Genomic DNA, 22,858 nt, shown 5'->3' with positions numbered 1-22,858 from the left:
CAGAGAGAAGGCCCTCTCTCTCGTCCCAATGAGTCACACTTGAGATGCAGGCGGGAGCGAGAGAAGAGCCTCTCCGGAAGATCGAAGAGAACGTGTGGGTTCACAGATTGTGTGGGTTCATACGGTTGGGCAGGTAGGTGGGTCCCAAACCGTCCTGGGCTTTCATAGATTCATAGAATCAAAGAGGTGGAAGAGACCTCATGGGCCATCCAGTCCAACCCCCTGCAAAGAAGCAGGAAAATTACATTCAAATCACCCCTGACAGATGGCCATCCAACCTCTGTTTAAAAGCTTCCAAAGAGGGAGCCTCCACCACACTCCGGGGCAGAGAGTTCCACTGCTGAACGGCTCTCACAGTCAGGAAGTTCTTCCTAATGTTCAGATGGAATCTCCTCTCTTGTAGTTTGAAGCCATTGTTTCACGTCCTAGTCTCCAGGGAAGCAGAAAACAAGCTTGCTCCCTCCTCCCTGTGGCTTCCTCTCACATATTTATACATGGCTATCATATTGCCTCTCAGCCCTCTCTTCTTCAGGCTAAACATGCCCAGCTCCTTAAGCCGCTCCTCATAGGGCTTGTTCTCCAGACCCTTGATCATTTTAGTCACCCTCCTCTGGACACATTCCAGCTTGTCAATATCTCTCTTCAATTGTGGTGCCCAAAATTGGACACAATATTCCAGGTGTGGTCTAACCAAAGCAGAATAGAGGGGTAGCATTACTTCCCTAGATCTAGGCACTATGCTCCTCTTGATGCAGGCCAAAATCCTATTGGCTTTTTTTGCCACCACATCACATTCCTGGCTCATGTTTAACTTGTTGTCCACGAGGACTGCAAGATCTTTTTCACACGTACTGCTCTCGAGCCAGGCATCGTCTCCCATTCTGTATCTTTGCATTTCGTTTTTCTTGCCAAAGTGGAGTATCTTGCATTTGTCCCTGTTGAACTTCATTTTGTTAGTTTTGGCCCATCTCTCTAATCTGTCAAGATAGTTTTGAATCCTGCTCCTGTCCTCTGGAGTATTGGCTATCCCTCCCAATTTGGTGTCGTCTGCAAACTTGATGGTCATGCCTTCTAGCCCTTCATCTAAGTCATTAATAAAGATGTTGAACAGGACCTGCACCTTGAATTGGGCCCGGAAAATAAATGGAAGCCAGCGGAGCTCATTAAACAGGAGGGTTGCCTGCTCTCTGTAATTCGCACCAGTTAATAATCTGGGTGCCGCTCGTTGGACCCATTGGAATTTCTGGGCAGTCTTCAAGGGCAGCCCCACGTAGAGCGCATTGCAATAGTTCAGTCTAGAGGTAACTAAGGTGTGGACCACAGTGGCCAAATCCGACTTCACGAGGTACGGTCGCAGCTGGCGCATGAGCTTCAATTGTGTGAATGCCCTCCCAGCCACCGCTGATGCCTGGGCTTCAAGCGTCAGAGCTGAATCTAGGAGGACACCAAGCTGCGGACCTGCAACCTCATCAAGCACAGGTTGCCACCCTATACCTCGATCCGACCTACGATTGACCAGGAGGACCTCTGTCTTGTCGGGATTGATCCTCAGCTTATTCATCCTCATCCAGACGGTCACAGTGGTCAGGTACTCGTCCAGCACCCGAGGGGCTTCGTTGGAATTAGGTGGAAAGGAGTAGTAGAGTTGGGCATCATCCGCATAGAGATGGCACCAAACTCCAAAACTCCGGATGACCTCTCCCAGCGGTTTCATGTAGATGTTAAAAAGCATGGGGGGAAAGAATGGAACCTTGTGGGACCTCACAGGTCAAAGGCCAGATAACCCAGTTCAAAGCAGATATCGTGTGATTTTCTGCCTTGATATTCTGGGATATAGGACTCTGTGGAAGGGCCCGTAGATGACTTTTTCTTCCCAGCAGCCACAGAAGAGAAAGTCTGAGCTGCAGCTGTTTTTACCCAGGCTTCTGTGATCTCCCTGTGACCTTATAAGGAGAACAATCTCTGCATCGCCTTTTCACCTCCCTGACTTGACAGTTGATGGAAACCAGTCAGGTACTTCTTCCGACTGATGCCCAGTTCAACTGCTAGCTAACTTTAAGATGCTGATTGCTTTGTGCAGCTTCTTCTAAGCAACCATCTTAACTGTATGGGAGATTTTATGCCTTGCATATTATGCTCTCACTTGCCTTTACCGCTCTTGCATATTAGGATGGCCACCTTATTGAATTTACCTTGTTGAAAGAGAGGAATGGTGAACTATATTACACTAGGGTTGCTTATACAATACAGAGAGAAGCAAGGTATGTTAACGTATTTATTCTTCTTTTTTTAATACCTTTTCATCTTGTTTAGCTACCTAGCATTTCTTCTTCACTGATGCTTTTAGCCTGCTGGGGATGTAAGTCTTAGGACCAACAACAACAACAACAACAACAAAACAAACCTTTATTTATATACTGCTCTATCTCCCCAAGGGGACTCAGAGCAGTTTCCAAGTAACATAATCAATACATACAAAGAAAACAGCGTAAACATAAAATTAACAAGACAATATAATAATAATAATAATAATAATAATAATAATAACTTTATTTATATACCGCTCTATCTCCCCGAGAGGACTCAGAGAGGTTTCCAAGTAACATAATCAATACATACAAAGAAAACAGCATAAACATAAAATTATCAAGACAATATAATAATAATAATAATAATAATACTTTATTTATATACCGCTCTATCTCCCCGAGGGGACTCCGAGCAGTTTCCAAGTAACATAATCAATACATACAAAGAAAACAGCATAAACATAAAATTAACAAGACAATATAATAATAATAATAATAATAATAATAATAATAACTTTATTTATATACTGCTCCATCTCCTCGAGGGGACTCAGAGCGGTTTCCAAGTAACATAATCAATACATACAAAGAAAACAGCGTAAACATAAAATTAACAAGACAATATAATAATAATAATAATAATAATAATAACTTTATTTATATACCGCTCTATCTCCCCGAGAGGACTCAGAGAGGTTTCCAAGTAACATAATCAATATATACAAAGAAAACAGCATAAACATAAAATTAACAAGACAATATAATAATAATAATAATAATAATAATAATAATAATAACTTTATTTATATACTGCTCTATCTCCCCGAGGGGACTCAGAGCGGTTTCCAAGTAACATAATAATAGAATCATAGAATCAAAGAGTTGGAAGAGACCTCATGGGCCATCCAGTCCAACCCCCTGCCAAGAAGCAGGAATATTGCATTCAAATCACCCCTGACAGATGGCCATCCAGCCTCTGTTTAAAAGCTTCCAAAGAAGGAGCCTCCACCACACTCCGGGGTAGAGAGTTCCACTGCTGAACGGCTCTCACAGTCAGGAAGTTCTTCCTCATGTTCAGTTGGAATCTCCTTTCTTGTAGTTTGAAGCCATTGTTCCGCGTCCTAGTCTCCAAGGAAGCAGAAAACAAGCTTGCTCCCTCCTCCCTGTGGCTTCCTCTCACATATTTATACATGGCTATCATATCCCCTCTCAGCTCTCTCTTCTTCAGGCTAAACATGCCCAGCTCCTTAAGCCGCTCCTCATAGAGCTTGTTTTCCAGGCCCTTGATCATTTTAGTTGCCCTCCTCTGGACACATTCCAGCTTGTCAATATCTCTCTTGAATTGTGGTGCCCAGAATTGGACACAATATTCCAGATGTGGTCTAACCAAAGCAGAATAGAGGTAGCATTACTTCCCTAGATCTAGACACTATGCTCCTATTGATGCAGGCCAAAATACCATTGGCTTTTTTTGCCGCCACATCACATTGTTGGCTCATGTTTAACTTGTTGTCCACGAGGACTCCAAGATCTTTTTCACACGTACTGCTCTCGAGCCAGGCATCCCCCATTCTGTATCTTTGCATTCTGTTTTTTTCTGCCTAAGTGGAGTATCTTGCATTTGTCCCTGTTGAACTTCATTAATCAATACATAAAAAGAAAAAAAGAATAAACATAAATTAACAAGACAATATAATAATAATAATAATAATAATAATAATAACTTTATTTATATACCGCTCTATCTCCCCGAGGGGACTCGGAGCAGTTTCCAAGTAACATAATCAATACATAAAAAGAAAACAGCATAAATATAAAATTAACAAGACAATATAATATAATAATAATACTTTATTTATATACCGCTCCATCTCCTCGAGGGGACTCAGAGAGGTTCCCAGGTAACATCACAAAACATACAAAATAAAAAAACAACATAACTATAAGAATTAACAAAACAAAATATAAACATAAAAATTGTCGCCATAATGCACATATTAAAAGAATCCTGCATTAAAAACCACAATAGCACATATATTTAAAATAATCCTGCCTGTTCAAGGCAGTTTAAAAGGCCAGGCTGGGCTACTGCGATTTTAGATGTCATGGGAAATTAGGTAGAGTCTATGGCTGTACATTTCCAGGGCCTAATAGAAGAAAGGGACCTGGGTAATTGGTAGAAAAAGATATGGCCAATTTCAACAGCATCTGGGGCAGAGCTAGAACTAGTTGTTCTCAAAGGTTTGTTTAAATCACTAGGTCTTCAGGCTCTTACGAAAGGAGGGGAGGGATGGGGCATGTCTTATTTCTCCATGAAGGGTGTTCCAGAGGCGGGGGGCCATCACCGAGAAGGCCCTCTCTCTTGTCCCCACCAACCGTGCTTGTGATGGTGGTGGGAGCGAAAGGAGGGCCTCCCCGGAAGATCTTAAAGTTTGCGCTGGTTCATAGATGGAGATGCGATCACGAAGATAGGCGGGGCCCGAACCGTTTAGGGCTTTATAGGTCATAACCTGCACCTTGAATTTGGCTCGGCAACTTATCGGCAGCCAGTGAAGCTGTTTTAAAAGGGGCATTGTATGCTCCCTATAGTTTGCTCCAGTAAGGAGCCTGGCTGCCGCCCGTTGTACAAGTTGGAGCTTCCAGGCCATCTTCAAGGGCAGCCCCATATAGCGCGCATTGCAACAGTCCAATCTGGATGTAACCAAGGCGTGGACCACGCTAGCCAAGTCAGACTTCACGAGGTATGGTCGCAGCTGCAAACACCCAGGGCCTATAAAAAAGGGAATGAGATACATTCTAAATGGATTTAAGACAAATGGGGATTATAATAGTTTTGCCACTTGTGTAATAAAGCATAGATTATGTCTAAATTAAATTTCACTTATGATGAAACCATCACATGAGGAGGAGGCATGGTGATAGCACGGCATGCTATTATAGACCCAGAAGATAGGAGTTGAAGATTACTCCAGTCTTCAGCAAATTTGGGCCCTTGAAAGGGAGCTTTAAACTCTTCTACCATCAGCAAAAACATAATTTTGGAGCACGGCTGCCCCATACCATCATTTCAGCTTCAAAATAAGGTAAGGCACCTTGTTTTGAAGCTGAATTACGCTTACAGCTGTGTGTCAATGCGTGTGTCTGGGAGGGAAGAAAAGCTTAGGGTCTACTGGAAGTTGTTGACTTTGCTTTAACTTAGTATCGGCTTTCAGCTTGTGCTCCTTGGCATTACACATCTTCTAAGCTACAACTTTCCAAACCATGTTGGGGACACACTTTTTAGACATGCATCATTTTGCAACACAGAAATTCAGTTTTAGTAATAATGAACACAACATTATCTCATAAAAGCCTTTCATTTTTATTTTAGAAGCATATTATTTATTGCTTATTTCACACAGACTCAGATGTTTCTTGTTATTCATGTGACACAACTCTACACCACAACTGACACACTAATCTGTCATGACACACAATTTGGAAAGCTCTGTTCTATACTATGTGGGGCTTGGATCTCTTTCACAGTGCAGAATCATTGCACTTTAAGACCCCTTTCACTATCACAGCTCTAAGGAATTCCATGGTCTGTAGGCACATGCCTCACAAAATTCCAGGATTCCATAAAATGCAGCCATGGCAATTAAAGCAGTATCAAAGTGCTATAGTAATGTACTGTGACATATATTTGCTCCTATTGCTTTTATTAGTTACACCTATCGCTATTATTATCTAACCCCATCATCATATTTGTTATTCTTCTTGGCTTCCATGCCCTCTCAAACAAGAACAAAGAAAGCAACTCCGAACACTAGATCTAGTATGAGCCCCTATATTTTCAGGATTGGCATTCACTTCTGACAAAATATGCCCTCTCTAGGCATTGTCTAGCAGGACTCTATGGTATTCTTGAGCTGGAAGACCTTCATTTCAATAGGGTTGCCGTTATCTGAGGATTCACATTTCGACACAAAGCCAGGAATGTAACTGTCATAGATCCAGGAGTCCTACTGTACATTCCTGTCCTGGGCCGAATGGATATGTGCCACTAGATATCTTTAGGCATGTGCACACCCATGTAATTTTCTTCTCCATGGAATTATTATCTCTCTCCTCCAAACCAAGAATGTGCATTGTTATCTCTTAATCACTAGGCATCACTCCAAAATCCAGAAGCCACATTTCCACATGTAAACCATGAATGAGAACAGAAACAGAAAAGAGGAGAATGTCTGAGTTTGCAGCTGTCCTGCTACCTTTGACTAAATGCCTCCCAAGTTTCAAATGAAATTTATGAAGACAGCTGGCTCTTGTATAAAGAGCAGCTGCAGTCATTTTGTTGCCTGAGAGATGACAAAGGTGTTTGGAAGAGACCAAAAATAAGCATCAAGTTCACATAAAAGGACATTGGTCTGTTTGGAGTCCTGTTCAATGTTCTAAGACTGCACCATTATTTGGGGCTTGGTAGATAACGTTATGTTCTTCTATTAATTCATCTATATAAATAAAAATGTAATATTAGTTTGTGGGATTAACATAACTCAAAAACCAGTGGACAAATTGACCCCAAATTTGGAAACAAAACACATACTAATCCAATCTATGTCTTTCAAATAAAAAATCCTAAAAAATGAAGGAGAAATAACTTAAAACTTCCCCAAAAGAAAAATACCTTACACAGCATACGTGAAAGCCCCCCTTCCCCAGCGCGCGAGAAGAATAATGCACCAACTGTTGTGAGGGAAGAGAAGCCTAGCTCTGGAGTCCTTTTTCATGTGCAAAAGCAGAGTCATCTTTCTTTTGGGGAGGGGAGGGATTGAGGAAAGGAAAACGGGAAGGAGGGAGGGCGTGGAGGCTTGGCTAGGCAAGCCCCGGCAGCAGCTGGAGCCACCATAGTGCCTCCTTGAGGCCCAAGTGGCCACCAGGCAACCCTCCCCGCAAGACCAGAGGATTGCAAGCCTGGCTGCATGAATGGCTGCCCACTGTGAAGGAGCTGGCCTTACCTGCTTCAGGAGCTAAGCGTGTGTGCACAGCCACCCACACACAGGGGCTTCCTTACAACTGGCTGGCCATGAGTTGGAAGGGCTTTAATGGTGTCTTCCTTTGCAGCCAAAGGAGGTTGGGCTGCATAGCCTTTGGGGCTCCCTTCCAAATGGATAGCCATCTGTCAGGAGGGCTTTGGAGCCAAGAGGGCTGTTGCGTAGAGGCATTGAAGCCGCAGGCCCACTCCTGTTGTGAAAGAAGCCTCACCAGCAGTCAAAATGGCAGAGTTGGTGGTTGAAGTTGTGGGGAAGCTGCCGTTGCAGCACTTGAGTGGCGCAGAGCCCAACATGGTAAAGAGGGCCCTGAACCGGAGGAGAGAGAGGGAGGCTGGGGAGGGAGTCCAGGGAGGGAGAGTGATTGCTGGGAAGAGGCCCTTTGGCACCGTGCAGGGAAGGACAGGCACGGGAAACCTTTTGGGATATAGGAAGGGGCCCCAGAGGCCATCCAATTCAAACTCATTTTGCAGTAAGGGAAGACACCATCAAAGCCGTCCTGACAGATGGCCATGCAGTTGGAATGGAGCCCCAAAGGCCATCCACTCCATAAAAGAAGACATCGTCAAAGCCTTCCCTGGGCCACAGCAACGCAAACCCAGCTCCAGAAATGGATATGAACACCAACTCCCAGAGTTGGACACGACTGGACTTAATGTCAGGGAAAAACCTTTACCTTTGCCTCTTGAACTGCAAGGGCAATGTTTGAAAGAATTGCTGGTGTGACTGGAAGGCTCTTGTGATATACTACTAAATAAGAGTAAAATGCTCTTTGCAGATTTCTACTTATGATTTTATCCTTCAACCTCTTTTTCAGTCTCACCCATCTTGTCTGCCATACATGCTTTAAAAGGCATGCAAAACTCCATCGCTGTGGCCAGTGCAAATTTGCCCACTACTGTGACCGGACCTGCCAGAAGGATGCCTGGGTGAACCACAAGAGTGAGTGCGCTGCCATCAAGAAGCATGGGAAAGCACCCAATGAAAACATCCGGTAAGTGGAGTGGCACTGCCACATGGAGGCTGATCAGCATATCATTGTGCAAGTTTCATGCAGAGGGCTGGAATGCCTCTACTGCATTCAGGAAAGATATGTCACTGGTGTCTACGTGGTACCAAGCCCTATAAATTGTCCAGTTTCAATGCAGGGTACATTGCTAGAATTAATGCAAAGCTAACACAGTGCTTTCTACAGCTATATAGTTTTTTGGCCACTTTCTTATCTTTGTTGTTGTAGATGTTGTATACCTTCAAGTAGTTGACTCTGTTGCAGGATTTTCTGGGTTTAAGAGTGTATTACTCTCCCACGGTCCCTCAATGGGTTTCAATGGCCAAACAGGGAATTGAACTCTGATCTCCAGAGTTTTAGCCCAATGCTCAAACTATTACACCACAGTGGCTCCATTTCTTATCTTTAAAAAAAAGTAACAAAACAGTTATATAAAACAAGCAAGAAAGAAGTAACACAAGTGAGTTATTGATCATTGTAACAAGTAACTATAACTAGTTACTTATCAAACAATATAAAGCGTAATTGAATAAATTACGATTTAGCACCGGGACTGTGGTGAAGCTGGCTGAGAGTCAGCTGCATTAAGATCGCTACGGACCAAAAGGTCATGAGTTCGAAGCCAGCCTGGGTTGGAGTGAGCTTCCAACCATTGTGTAGTTTGCTGTCGACCTTTGCAGCCCGAAAGACTCCTTTGCCCATGTCCGTCTACTGTAGTCTGAAAAAGATGATAATATTTGAGACCCAGAGATTTTGCCCACTAAAGTCATTCATTCATTCATACAAAATATATCTGGTCTGTCCTTTAGTTCAACAGCTTTTAGAGGTCCCTTGCAAATATTGCATAAAAGTATATTAAATAAATCAGTGCATGGTGAGATACACCATAGCTAGGAGGGACTCAGGAATGCAGTTCTTGCAATATGCAATACAACAATTTAGTTGACACGCGGAAGTCCTGGACGAGAAGTCAGTTTTTAGTTGCAACTTGTAATCCTGATATCCTCAAACATATGGAGGAGACCTACGTACCTACGTATCAAAATCATCTTTAGTTAACAAAATGAGGAGGGAGACACCAAAACCAGTAAAGAAATATATAAATTATAATATTTTTAGCTGCTGGTTCTATTGTATTTTTATCTTTATTTGCAACCCCCCCCCCCCCGAGATTGAGATTGCAAAACATATTGAGGAACAGTAGTACAGAAATTGGGAGGGATAGCCAATACTCCAGAGGACAGGAGCAGGATTCAAAACAATCTTGACAGATTAGAGAGATGGGCCAAAATTAACAAAATGAAGTTCAACAGTGACAAATGCAAGATACTCCACTTTGGCAGGAAAAACGAAATGCAAAGATACAGAATGGGGGACAATGCCTCGCTCAAGAGCAGTATATGTGAAAAAGATCTTGGAGTCCTTGTGGACAACAAGTTAACCATGAGCCAACAATGTGATGTGGTAGCAAAAAAAGCCAATGGGATTTTGGCCTGCATCAATAGGAGCATAGTGTCTAGATCTAGGGAAGTAATGCTACCCCTCTATTCTGCTTTGGTTAGACCACATCTGGAATATTGTGTCCAATTCTGGGCACCACAATTCAAGAGAGATATTGACAAGCTGGAATGTGTCCAGAGGAGGGTGACTAAAATGATCAAGGGTCTGGAGAACAAGCCCTATGAGGAGCGGCTTAAGGAGCTGCGCATGTTTAGCCTGAAGAAGAGAAGGCTGAGAGGGGATATGATAGCCATGTATAGATATGTGAGAGGAAGCCACAGGGAGGAGGGAGCAAGCTTGTTTTCTGCTTCCCTGGACACTAGGACGCGGAACAATGGCTTCAAACTACAAGAGAGGAGATTCCATCTGAACACGAGGAAGAACTTCCTGACTGTGAGAGCCGTTCAGCAGTGGAACTCTCTGCCCCGGAGTGTGGTGGAGGCTCCTTCTTTGGAAGCTTTTAAACAGAGGCTGGATGGCCATCTGTCAGGGGTGATTTGAATGCAATATTCCTGCTTCTTGGCAGGGGGTTGGACTGGGTGGCCCATGAGGTCTCTTCCAACTCTTTGATTCTCTGATTCTATGATTCTAAGAAGTGTTCTACAATAAATCTACATGTTCTGTCCCCAAAGTAATGAGAATCTTTTTTTAAAAAAAAATCAGTGAACATGCATGCAATAGCAATCTATTTCCTTCAAAACAGGCTCTTTATCTTTATCTTTAAATGTAATGTTTGTTTGTGGGATTAACATAACTCAAAAACCATTGGACGAATTGACACCAAATTTGGACAGAATACGCTTAACAACCCAATGAGTGACCATCACTCAAAAAAATGATTTTGTCATTTGGGAGTTGTAGTTGCTGGGATTTATAGTTCTCCTACAATCAAAGAGCATTCTGAACTTCACTAACGATGGAATTGAACCAAACTTGGCACACAGGACTTCCAAAACAGTAGAAAGGTTTGGTGGGCATTGACCTTGAGTTTTTGAGTTATTGTTTATCTACACCCAGAGAGCACTGTGGACTCAAACAATGCTGGATCTAGACCAAACTTGGCACAAATACTCCATATGCCCAAATATGAACACAGATGGAGTTTGGGGGAAATAGACCTTGACATTTGGGAGTTGTAGTTGCTGGGATTTATTGTTCACCTACAATCAAAGAGCATTCTAAACCCCACCAACAATAGAACTGAGCCAAATTTTCCACACAGAACCCCCATGACCAACAAAAATTACTTTATTTTCTGATGGTCTTTGGCGAGCTCTCTAACACCGCTTTATGTCCTCCGCAGGGGTCCCGACCCCCCTGGTTGAGAAATGGTGCTTTAAGGCCATCCAGTCCAACTCCTTTCAGCAGGGCAAGAAAACATAACCAAAGCCCTCCTGACAAAGAGCCATCCAGCTATAGATATTGATAGATAGATAGATAGATAGATAGATAGATAGATAGATATGATTCACGCACACACACACACACACATATACACACATATACGTATATGACAGATATAGTATCATAGATTTGAAGGGGACCCCTAAAGAAGGACAATTATATGTTGCATGTTCCAGAGTAGGCAAACCCAGCAATCTCTATATCAATGCTGACAAAGAAACAAGAAGAAATATTTTTTACCCACAAACATAAAGAAATTACATATATTAGAATCCAATATTTTCTCATTACTTTATTTTCCAGATCACCAGACTGGGTCACAGCAACACATGGCAGGGGATGGCTAGTGTTTGAATATAATTTCATGTTACTTTAATGTCTTATTTATATGGCTGATGTTAGGATGTGGTTTTAATGATCTTGTAAACCACTTTGGGTACACTGGAGAAGTAAATAAATGAATAATCCAATTGTCAAAAGTTAAGCTGTGGAGGAATGATGTATTTCAGAATGGCTCAAATCATACTTCTCGGAGTAATAAGCAACTTCAAGGCACATATTCTTTAGTTTTTGAACTTCAATCTATTGTGACCCAGTTTTCCAATAAAAGAACGTGTACAAAAGGTACACATTTATAGACCTTATATTCACAAAGGAAATGACTAAAGTAAATGCTTGGAAATATATATACAGGTGGATAGAGTGAGAGATACTTGAGCAAATCAATGTTCTTTTTCCGCCAGAAATTAGAGGAGACTACTTGAAGATGTAGACTGGAATTGCCATGTGCTTTTTGTTAAATGTTAGACGTAGCTACTGTGGAGTCCTTTCATTTATCCAGTATGCTATTTATAGCAGGTGCTGGGTAAAAATACCCCATTGTGATATACGAGACAAAAAGGTATTGTGAGCTGCAATGGAAACTATTCTTCCAGTTAAGAGAGCTAGTCTTTCTGGTAAGTTGCCAACTGTGGTGATACGCATACGGGGGAAAGCCTGATGTACCTTCTTCCAACTGCGTAGGAAAAAATAGCTTTTGTTGATGGGAACAACCCCAAAGATTCTGCTATGTAGCTGAACCCTATAGTCCTAGAGGTATCTATCTGATGAGATTATTTTAACCTTGTACAGAAGTGACACTGATGTATCACTGGGACATTGAATGCACTTGGGATTTTAGGCTGGGTCTACACTGTAGAATTGATGCAGTTTGACACCATTTTAACTGCCTTGGTTCCGAATGAAGCAGAGAGTGTTTGAGGACCGGGACATCTGTAGGGATACCAAGGTGCTTGTGTATAAAGCTATAGGACACTAAGATTATCTGGGGAGGCCCTGCTCTCTGTCCTGCCTGCATCACAGGCGCACTTGGCGGGGATGAGAGACAGGGCCTTCTCAGTGGTGGCCCCTCGGCTGTGGAACGCCCTGCCTGCAGATATCAGATTGGCCCTCTCCCTGCTGGCGTTTTGGAGGAAAGTGAAGACCTGGCTGTTCGAACAAGCATTTGATTAAACAGTGTAATTGAACATAGGAATACGGAATAATGGATGATGAGACTGGATTCTGATTTTACTGTTGAGACGCTAATGATTGTTATACTGATGTTTAATGATTTATGTTACAATTGTTTTTAATTGCCCTATACTTGTCTCGTGATCTTTTGTATCGATGTTGTTCAACGCTTTGAGTCACCTGAGGGCTGAGAAAAGCGGTATATAAATAAAGTAAATAAATAATAAAAGTAAATAAATATTGTCCTCCCAACCTTGCTATATGCCTGCGAGACGTCGATTGTCTACAGACGTCACATGCAACTCCTGGAATGATTCCATCAGCGCTGTATCCAGAAAATCCTGCAAATCTCTTGGGAAGACAAGCAGATAAATGTCAGCATGCTGGAAGAAGCAAATACCACCAGCATTGAAGCAATGGTCCTCTGCCATCAACTCCGCAGGACCGACCATGTTGTCTGGATGCCCGACCACCGTCTCCCAAAGCAGTTGCTCTACTCCGAACTCAAGAACGGAAAATTAAATGTTGGTGGTTGGGTTGGATAAGAGATTTAAAGATGGGCTCAAAACCAACCTTAAAAACTCTGGCATAGACACTGAGAACTGGGAAGCCCTGGCCCTTGAGTGCTCTAGCTGGAGGTCAGCTGTGACGAGCAGTGCTGTAGAATTTGAAGAGGCATGAATGGAGGGCGAAAGAGAGAAATGTGCCAAGAGGAAGGCACGTCAAGCCAATCCCGACCGGGACCATCTTCCACCTGGAAACCAATGCCCTCACTGTGGGAGAAGATGCAGATCAAGAATAGGGCTCCACAGTCACCTATGGACCTACCAGTACACTGATCTTGGAAGACTATCCTACTCGGACAACAAGGGATTGCCTAAGTAAGTCCATCAGTAGCCATTTCTCAAATGTGTAGAAAGCTGATTTATTGCATGTGGTGAAGTCCTAAAGTAGTGAACCTATTTGCAGGATAGATTTGAGCTCCTTGGAAAGATCTTCTAATGTTTGGACTAACCCCCAGAGAGAGTTCACCACTTCAGACACATAAGAGGCAAGGGGAATTGTATGAAGGATACTCAGTAAAGCTAGTGGTTAAATATGTTGTCATTTTTTTTACTAGGTTGGCTGCCCGAATCATGTGGAGAATAGAGAGAGAAGGAGGAGGCCTGACAGAGGGCTGTTTCGTCTCCATTGACAGCCTGCAGAACCACGTCGAGCATTTTGGAGAAGAGGAGAAGAAAGAGCTGAGGCTTGACCTGGAGAGTTTCCTGGAGTTCTGGCCACATGATTGCAAGCAGTTTGGCATGCAGTACATCTCTCACATCTTGGGTGTGGTAGGTCTGACTTCACAGAGAAAGCTGTTTGTTTAAAAAACAAAACAAAAATAAAGGTACACACCACAAAAAATGAAGCTGTGGATCTTACCTTGTGCATCAGCTGTGCCCGTACCTTGGGAAGTCCAACTTGGCCACGGTGGTCCACGCTCTGGTTACACGCTCTGGTCCCGTATAGATTACTGCAACGCTCTCTACGTGGGGTTGCCTCTGAAGACTACTCGGAAGCTTCAACTAGTCCAATGAGCGGCAGCCAGATTACTAACAGGAGCGGGGTACAGGGAGCATACTACTCCTTTGGTGCATCAGCTCCATTGACTGCCAATTAGCTTCCGAGCACAATTCAAAGTGCTGGTGCTGACCTATAAATCCCTAAACGACTCCAGCCCAGTTTACCTGTCCAAACGGATTCTCCCCTATGAACCCTCAAGTTTGTTAAGATCTTCCGGAGGGGCCCTGCTCTCGGTCCCACCTCCTTCGCAATCGCCTCTGGTGGGGACGAGGGACAGGGCCTTCTTGGTGGTGGCCCCTTGGCTCTGGAACTCTCCCCCGTTGGAGATTAGATCTGCCTCTTCCCTCTTGACTTTCAGAAAGCTGGTAAAATCTTGGCTTTGGAATATAGCATTTGCAGAATGATGATTGAGTCAATAACGGCTGACCACACTGGCGGATGGTGATGAATTTGTGATTTTACTCTGATGACCTGGCTTTTGTAATTGTATGATCTGTATTTTAATGTATTTTTGTATTAATCTATTACGATGCTATTATGTTTATTCTATGTGTGTATGAATTTTCTGCTGTTAGCGGGCCTGAGTCCCTTTTCGGAGGTCGAGAAGAGGTTGGGTTATAAAAAAATCTCTAAATAAATAAATAAATAAATATCACATTGAGAATACTTTCTAAATTTCCATCAAGTAGGTGTAAGATTTGGGTTTCATTTGTATAGCCAGTCTGAGTTCCTCTACGAAGGTAGAGAAGATCGGGATATAAACGTTTTAAATAAATAAATATATATACACGTATAAGAGAATGGCACACTTTAAAATGATCCATCTTTTCCTCCCCTCCCAGGTTTTCACCATTTACTAATATTACCACCTTTTCATGTCGTTTTGTCTACTGCTTCCTATACAGTTTGTTTATGTTTTGCACCTCCTGTGTAATTTGAGTCTCAGAAATAGTTTTTGGAAAAATGAGATGTAAGTCTGAAATGACTTGAAAGCACACAACAACAACAATCGTATACCATCAGCCGAAAGCAGGCCCACACTGAAGTCGATAGGAACTTTGGGAGGGTCGTCCCCAGGAGGAGGGACCCTGAGACCCCATCAAAGAGGGATCGCTACTTTGGCGAGCTAGAGAAGCCTGATTTCAGCAATTTTATTGAGTTTAAAATAATTCAAAATAAACCTCACCAAAGTTGAAGAAGCGGCACTGAGGTGTTTATTAGCTATTCAGCTGAAAAGGATGCAATGTAGCAATCATTCGCCTACAGAGCATGTCAGTACAGAGATCAGAGACATTTTATACTCAAACCATCTAAAGACCATTTGTGGTGGAAAATCCTTGAGAACTTCTCTTTGGGGGGCCCTGGCTTCCCGCTGGGTTCAAGTTGCACGTCCTATTTTAAAGGCAATTCTTTGCAGGCCCAGCGTGTGACAAAACAGTCCTAGACGCTTGGGAAGTGTCCAACTTTGTGATACGAAATTCAGCATATAGATCTCATTTGCTGCGACACACTGTGTTTTTGTTTCAATATAATAATAATAATAAAAATAATAATAATAATTCAGGGTTTAACAAGATTAACAAGATTAACCTAGTTTGATAACTACTTGAAGAGGAGGAACGCTGTGAATACTAGGCTTGGGTAACAACGGAAAAATTTGTTTCTAAACTTGTTTCGTTTTTAGGGGTCCATTGCGTTTCGTTTTTTTAAAGAATTCCGAATTTTTCTTTAAAAAAATTCAAAATTTACAAAATTTCGTAAATATGCTAAAAAAAACCTCCAAATGGGACAGGGGGAACTTCTGAAGCTTCCCTCTCCCTCTGTTGTTGACTGTTGGTGTGATAAAACAACAACTATATTATATTATATTATCATATATTATATTATATTATTATAATATTATATTATATATTATTATATTGTATTATATTATATATATTATATTATATACTATTATATTATATTATTATTATATTATATTATTGTATAATATATTATTATAATATATTATATTATATATATTATATTATATATTATTATTATAATATTATTATAGTATTATAATATTATAATATTATATATTATATTATATTATTATAATATTATAATATTATATATTATTATATTATATTATATATATTATATTATATATTATTATTATTATAGTATTATAATATTATAATATTATATATTATTATATTATATTATATATATATTATATTATATATTATTATATTATTATTATATTATTATATTATTGTATATTATATTATAATATATTGTATTATATATTATATATTATTATATTATATTACGAAAATAATTACGAAATAATTACGAAAATTGGAAAAATTGTTTCAATTCTTAATTACTCCTCACACTATTCCTGCATGGCTCAATATCGGATTGTAAGCTAATTTAAATACAAATTAATAACGAATTACGAAATTAACGAACGAAACCGCCCAAGCCTAGTGAAGACACCTACATTTCTTTTTGTGGAGTAGTTGCTCCCGAGAGTACAAAATTTAGCTGCAGGAGAGAGAAAACCATGTTCTAATCCCCCTCCCTCTTATATTCTGTTGGAACAGATCAACTGTAATGGTTTCACCCTGAGTGACCAAAGGGGTCTACAAGCAGTTGGCGTGGGCATCTTTCCCAACCTATGCCTGGTAAACCATGACTGTTGGCCCAACTGTACCGTTATCTTCAACAATGGCAAGTAAGTAAATTTCCTTTCCTGAATTGGACAACTTTCTCCGCTGGAAAAAAAATCAAGGTTTTCAGTAAACTGCTGAAAAATTGCCTAAATCTTAATCGAGGAATGTTCAAAAGTTGCATGGAAACACATTTTCAGAGAATACTCAATGTTATTTGTGTCAGCTTTGCTCTTGGCTTATAGTATTATAGTAGAACTATTCTCTGATAGTTTTCCAAAGAAAATGTGCATGAGGATGGCAAAGGTCAGAACTTCCATAAGGTTCTCCTTCGTATGCCCCATTAAAATAAATGGGAGCTAGCTGATAGCATGGCTCTTCTCTTGCTCAGCTTCCATTTATTTAATGTGGTTTGTATGTGCGTCTGTCTGTCTGTGTGCCAAGGAATCTTGCTGTAGTTTATACTCAAAGTGAATAATCTGGTGCATCAACAATCCATCAGAATCATCTTGAATTTTGACAGATCAATTCAGGAAACTTTGCTGTATATACTCATGTATAAATTCACTTCATATATAAGTTGAGAGGAGGTTTGGGGGACAAAATTGTGGATTTTGATATGACTTGTGAATAAGTTCAGGGTCATTCTATGGAGAGGGGAAAACACTAATACTCTGAGGGTACCAGCTGTTCCTGGCTGCTGCTACCATTTTCCTGCCAAGTATTCAAAACCCCCAAAGGTGATGCCATGGCACCATGGCCAGTGCTTCCTTTATGTCCTCTTGGGATGAACTCAACCCTTGCTTTTCACCTCTTTACTCAGAGAAAGGGATGGTTCCCTTTTTGATAAGTTAATGTACAATATTCATTAGGCCTGGGTAACAATGGAAAAATTTGTTTCTAAAATCAATTCGTTTTTTGGGGGTTTTTGCGTTTTGTTATTTAAAATATTTACAAAATTTTCCTTTTAAAAAGTTCGATATTTACGAAATTTCGTAAATGTGAAAAAATTACAAAACAATAACGAATCGATTTCCGAAACAATAACGAATCGATTCGTTAATGGCGGACGCGACCGCGCAATACGCTAAAAAACCTCCAAATGGGACAGGGGGAACTTCTGAAGCTTAATTAAACCAAAAACAACTATAAAAACCCTTAGAAAACCAAAAACAACTATAAAACTTGCCCCAGACATGCGGAAATAATAACGAAACGACCTCAAAACGATAACGAAACAAATACAATAACGAGATACAAAACATTTACGAAACGATTTAAAAATTCGTTTTTTTAAAAAATTGCTCCAGACTGGTTCGTTATCGTTTTGTAATTAAAAAATTAACAATTTTTTTAACGAATTACGAATTAACGAAACGAATTGCCCAGCCCTAATATTCATATTGGCCTGTGGAAAAGTTGATTTGGGGGGGGGGGGGGTTGATTTTTTTAACTCAAATTTCTAGACTTATACATCAGTATATATGGTACTTGACTTCAAAAGGAAGTCACCAAATTGGGTTTTACATTCATAGTCTTATCCCCTCCTCCTTCCCTCCCTCCCTTCAAAAGCTTTACATGTTAATTTCTAATACAACGAAGGTCACTTTGAGCATGATTTTGTTTGGTCCTGCAGGATACCTGTCACACAAACTATTTACCTTTGCAAGATGGAGACTGTTGTGAGCCATGCTCTTTCTAAATTCAGACATACGGCACTGGGCCAGATTGACTTTTAAAGAATCTGCTACTGTACATAGTATCCTCGGTCTCATGACAGATGCAGGCAATTGCTGAGCATAAGGTCAAATGGGTGGGCATGCACAAAGCCTCTTAAAGCATAACTCATGCCCGCCAACATTTCACAGATGAAAAGCTAGGAGAGGCTGCAACAGTTTACTTTGGTATTGCCGAATGCTTTCATTGTAGGAATCACTGGGTTATTGTAGGTTTTTCGGGCTGTATGACCATGTTCTAGAAGCATGGCCATACAGCCTAAAAAATCTACACTTATCCAGGCTGCATCTATTGGGAAGGGCAAGATTCCTCAGCCCACTCCTTCCATAATTTACTGTATTTTCCGGCATATAAGATGACTGGGTGTATAAGACGACCCCCAACTTTTCCAGTTAAAATATAGAGTTTGGGATATACTCACTGTATAAGACTACCCCTCTTCCAATGCACACCAAATAAAAATTTAAAAAGCATCAGATTTGATTTCAATATGGTATTTTTCCTATTACTGTACCTCCTTCTCTGCTTCTCAGATCTCGCACATGCGCACCTGCACCGCTTCACTGCAGTCTTCAAGAGCGAGATCTGAGAAGCAGAGGAGGAGGTATGGTAATAGGATACAAGGGCGGGCCAGACAGGTAAAAGTGGTGTGTTTTTCTAGGCCCAGAGCCACTCTATTTTTTTCCATACCCTGGGCGCCCCGGGTGTCTGCAACTTGCTCCGCCCTTCACTTACACGTTCCTGGTGAGGTGCCCTATGCTGTCGCACACTGGGCCTGTGCATAAGACTGTAGACAGGACATAAATTCCATGCTCCCAACGGGACGCCGGGGCTGCCTCAGATTAAAGGCCCTTGGATTTCCTTAAAACAGAGTCTCTAGATTGCTTAAAGGTTCGACAAAGTACTTTATTACTGAAAACAAACAAGTACTTTAAGGCTTTCTTAACAGTTTATTGGCTCTCTCTCAATCTTGTCCATAGGGAACAGGCACTATCTTCATAAACTGTATTTTAGCTAATAGGGAAATCCTTAACTTCTAATCTGGGCAATCTGTCTTTGCCTCTGTTGGCGTGGAGCCCCTGCACCCGGTACCAACTGCTTCTGGCTTCCGTGAGTGACCCTTACCAAGCAGAGCTTTGTAGACTTCCAGGGGAAAAGGAGTTCAGGTTTCAGGGATGGCTGACTGAAGTCCCCCAGCGAAGGAGCTGTAAGGCTGTATATCTTCTGGCCAAGCTGTGGGGCTGTATCTCCCTGGCCAAGCTGTAGAAGACGAAGCTTTCTACAGGAGCTCTTGGTATTATGTCCTGCATGAAAGGCTTCTCTGTTTGGACTGAACCCAAAATGGCTCCTATTCCCTCTAAAACCCAAAAAGGGAGCAGGACCAGGGAATCTAACTATAATTGACAGGTGGCTTGCCCTATGATTGCAGCCAAAAGAAGCCACCTATCTTCAGAGTCCCTGAAACTTAGGACTACAACAAACATTCAATGCAAAGCAAACAAAATTGGAGCTCCTGGTACAGTTGTACCTGCACACGCCCCTTCACCTCACCATCAGGACCTCATTAAGTCCACGAATCCTGTTGAATGGATTTTCCTCTACCGTACTTGTACAGCGTCACCTTTAATGCTTTCATAAAGTCACTGCATACAGCAGGGATGCGGCCGCTGCCATTTTTGAGCTCCCCCCACAATATGCAGCAACCATAGATTCTCCAATCCGGATTGGAGGTTTCATCACCAGCTCTATAAGATGACTCCCGGTGTATAAGACTACTCCCGCATATAAGACAACTCCTACGTATAAGGCTACTCCTGTGTATAAGACGACTCCCACGTATAAGACGACCCCTGACTTTTGTGAAGATTTTCTTGGGTTAAAAAGTAGTCTTATGTCGCACCTCAGAGTAGAACCACCTTGCTTACGATACCAAAGAACACACCAGCAGTAGTCTTTATGGTTTTATTAAAATAAAAGATAAAAAGTTCAAAAAGCAAAAGTATATTTCAAAAGATCAGTCCAAGGTAACATAGGCAAACAAGATCCATGAAGGCATAGGCAAGGCAAAGTCCCATGAGAACATGACAAAGTCCTGAAACATGAGCATGAATAGCTGCAAGATAAATCCATAGTCTCTTGGTTGAAGCAAGAAGTTGCTCTGACACTGAGGCACATTCAAACAGTCTGTTTAACACTCTTTGGACAACATGAAGGCTTTCCTATGGCCCCGGGCCTCTCTCTCTCGCCTCCCGGCGATCCTGATACTCCTTCGTACTTTCAATTCCAATTGATCAGCTTGATCTAAGCCATCAGCCCCATCAAGGTCAAATCCCTTGTTAGCTGGCTGAGAACTATCCTCCCTCCCTGCATCCTCCCTCCCTTCATCAGGCACCTGGCTCTCACTCTCAGTAGTTTCACTTTCCCCAGCATCAACCCTTGCTGTGGGAAACAATTGAACTTCTGCCCCCTGGTCTTGGTCTACTTCGTCTAACACAGGAACATCCTTACTCTGAATCTGAATCTCATCAGAGTTTTGGGGTTCGGTGTCATCTGTATGCAGATGATGTCCAACTCTGTTACTCCTTTCCACCTGCTACTTAGGAGGCTGTTCAAGTCCTGAACCGGTGCTTGGCCGCTGTAATGGACTGGATGAGGGCCAACTGATTGAAACTAAATCCAGACAAGACAGAGGTACTCCTGGTCAGTCGAAAGGCCAAACAGGGCATAGGGTTACAGCCTGTGCTCGACGGGTTACACTCCCCCTGAAGACGCAGGTTCGCAGTTTGGGAGTGATCCTGGACTCATCGCTGAGCCTGGAACCCCAGGTCTCGGCGGTGGTCAGGGGAGCTTTTGCATAATTAAAACTTGTGAACCAGCTGCGCCCATACCTTGGGAAGTCTGACTTGTCCACAGTGGTCCACACTCTGGTTACATCCCGTATAGACTATTGCAATGCTCTCTACGTGGAGTTGCCTCTGAAGACTGCCCAGAAGCTGCAATTAGTCCAACGAGCGGCAGCCAGATTACTAACGGGAGCGGGGTACAGGGAGCGTACTACTCCTCTGTTGCGCCAGCTCCACTGGCTGCCAATGAGCTTCCAAGCACAATTCAAAGTGCTGGTGTTGACCTATAAATCACTAAACGACTCTGGCCCTGTCCGAATGGATTCTCCCCTATGGACCATCAAGGTAGTTAAGATCTTCTGAAGGGGCCCTGCTCTCGGTCCCACCACCCTCGCATTCGCGTCTGGTGGGGACGAGGGATAGGGCCTTCTCGGTGGTGGCCCCTCGGCTCTGCAACTCTCTCCCATTGGAGATTAGAACTGCCCCTTCCCTCCTGACCTTTAGAAAGTTGGTGAAAACCTGGCTCTGGAATCTGGCATTTGATGAGTGAGTCAATAACTCTTGACCACATGGACGGATGGGGATGAATAGTGATTTTATTCTTACGACCTGGCCTTATGTAATTTTATTATTGTATTTTAATGTATTTTATATTAGTGTATTATTGGATGTGATGTTTTAAACTATTGTGTATGAATTCCTCTGTTGTAAACCGGCTGAGTCCCTCATTGGAGGTGAGAGGTGTAACTTCGATAGAGTTACAAGCTGGATAGATGCAGGGAATACAGTGGATGTAGCGTACCTGGATTTCAGTAAGGCCTTCGACAAGGTCCCCCATGACCTTCTGGCAAGGAAACTAGTCCAATGTGGGCTAGGCAAAACTACGGTGAGGTGGATCTGTAATTGGTTAAATGGATGAACCCAGAGGGTGATTCTCTCCAATGCTTCCTCTTCATCTTGGAAAGAAGTGACAAGTGGAGTGCCGCAGGGTTCCGTCCTGGGCCCGGTCCTGATCAACATCTTTATTAATGACTTAGATGAAGGGCTAGAAGGTATGATCATCAATTTTGCAGACGACACCAAATTGGGAGGGGTAGCCAATACTCCAGAAGACAGGAGCAGGATTCAAAATGATCTTGACAGATTAGAGAGATGGGCCAAAACGAACAAAATGAAGTTCAACGGTGACAAATGCAAGATACTCCACTTTGGCAGGAAAAACAAAATGCAAAGATACAAAATGGGGGGTGCCTGGCTCGAGAGCGGTACGTGTGAAAAAGATCTTGGG

At 42.1% G+C, this 22,858-nt stretch overlaps 1 protein-coding gene across 2 annotated transcripts in view; it reads left to right on the top strand.

Annotated features, from left to right (window-relative positions):
• The window catches only part of SMYD1 (SET and MYND domain containing 1), a 57,958-nt gene that overhangs the window by 16,807 nt on the left and 18,293 nt on the right, over positions 1 to 22,858 (top strand). For both annotated transcript variants that reach the window (XM_060781351.2, XM_060781350.2), the window contains exons 2-4: positions 8,160 to 8,336; positions 13,888 to 14,101; positions 16,925 to 17,055. In XM_060781351.2, coding sequence (XP_060637334.2) covers positions 8,160 to 8,336; positions 13,888 to 14,101; positions 16,925 to 17,055 — 522 coding nt within the window. The remainder of the gene's footprint in view (positions 1 to 8,159; positions 8,337 to 13,887; positions 14,102 to 16,924; positions 17,056 to 22,858) is intronic.

Source organism: Anolis sagrei, chromosome 6, assembly GCF_037176765.1.
Source record: "Anolis sagrei isolate rAnoSag1 chromosome 6, rAnoSag1.mat, whole genome shotgun sequence".
Lineage (NCBI taxonomy): Eukaryota > Metazoa > Chordata > Lepidosauria > Squamata > Dactyloidae > Anolis > Anolis sagrei.
This window is presented reverse-complemented; position numbering and strand designations above follow the sequence as displayed.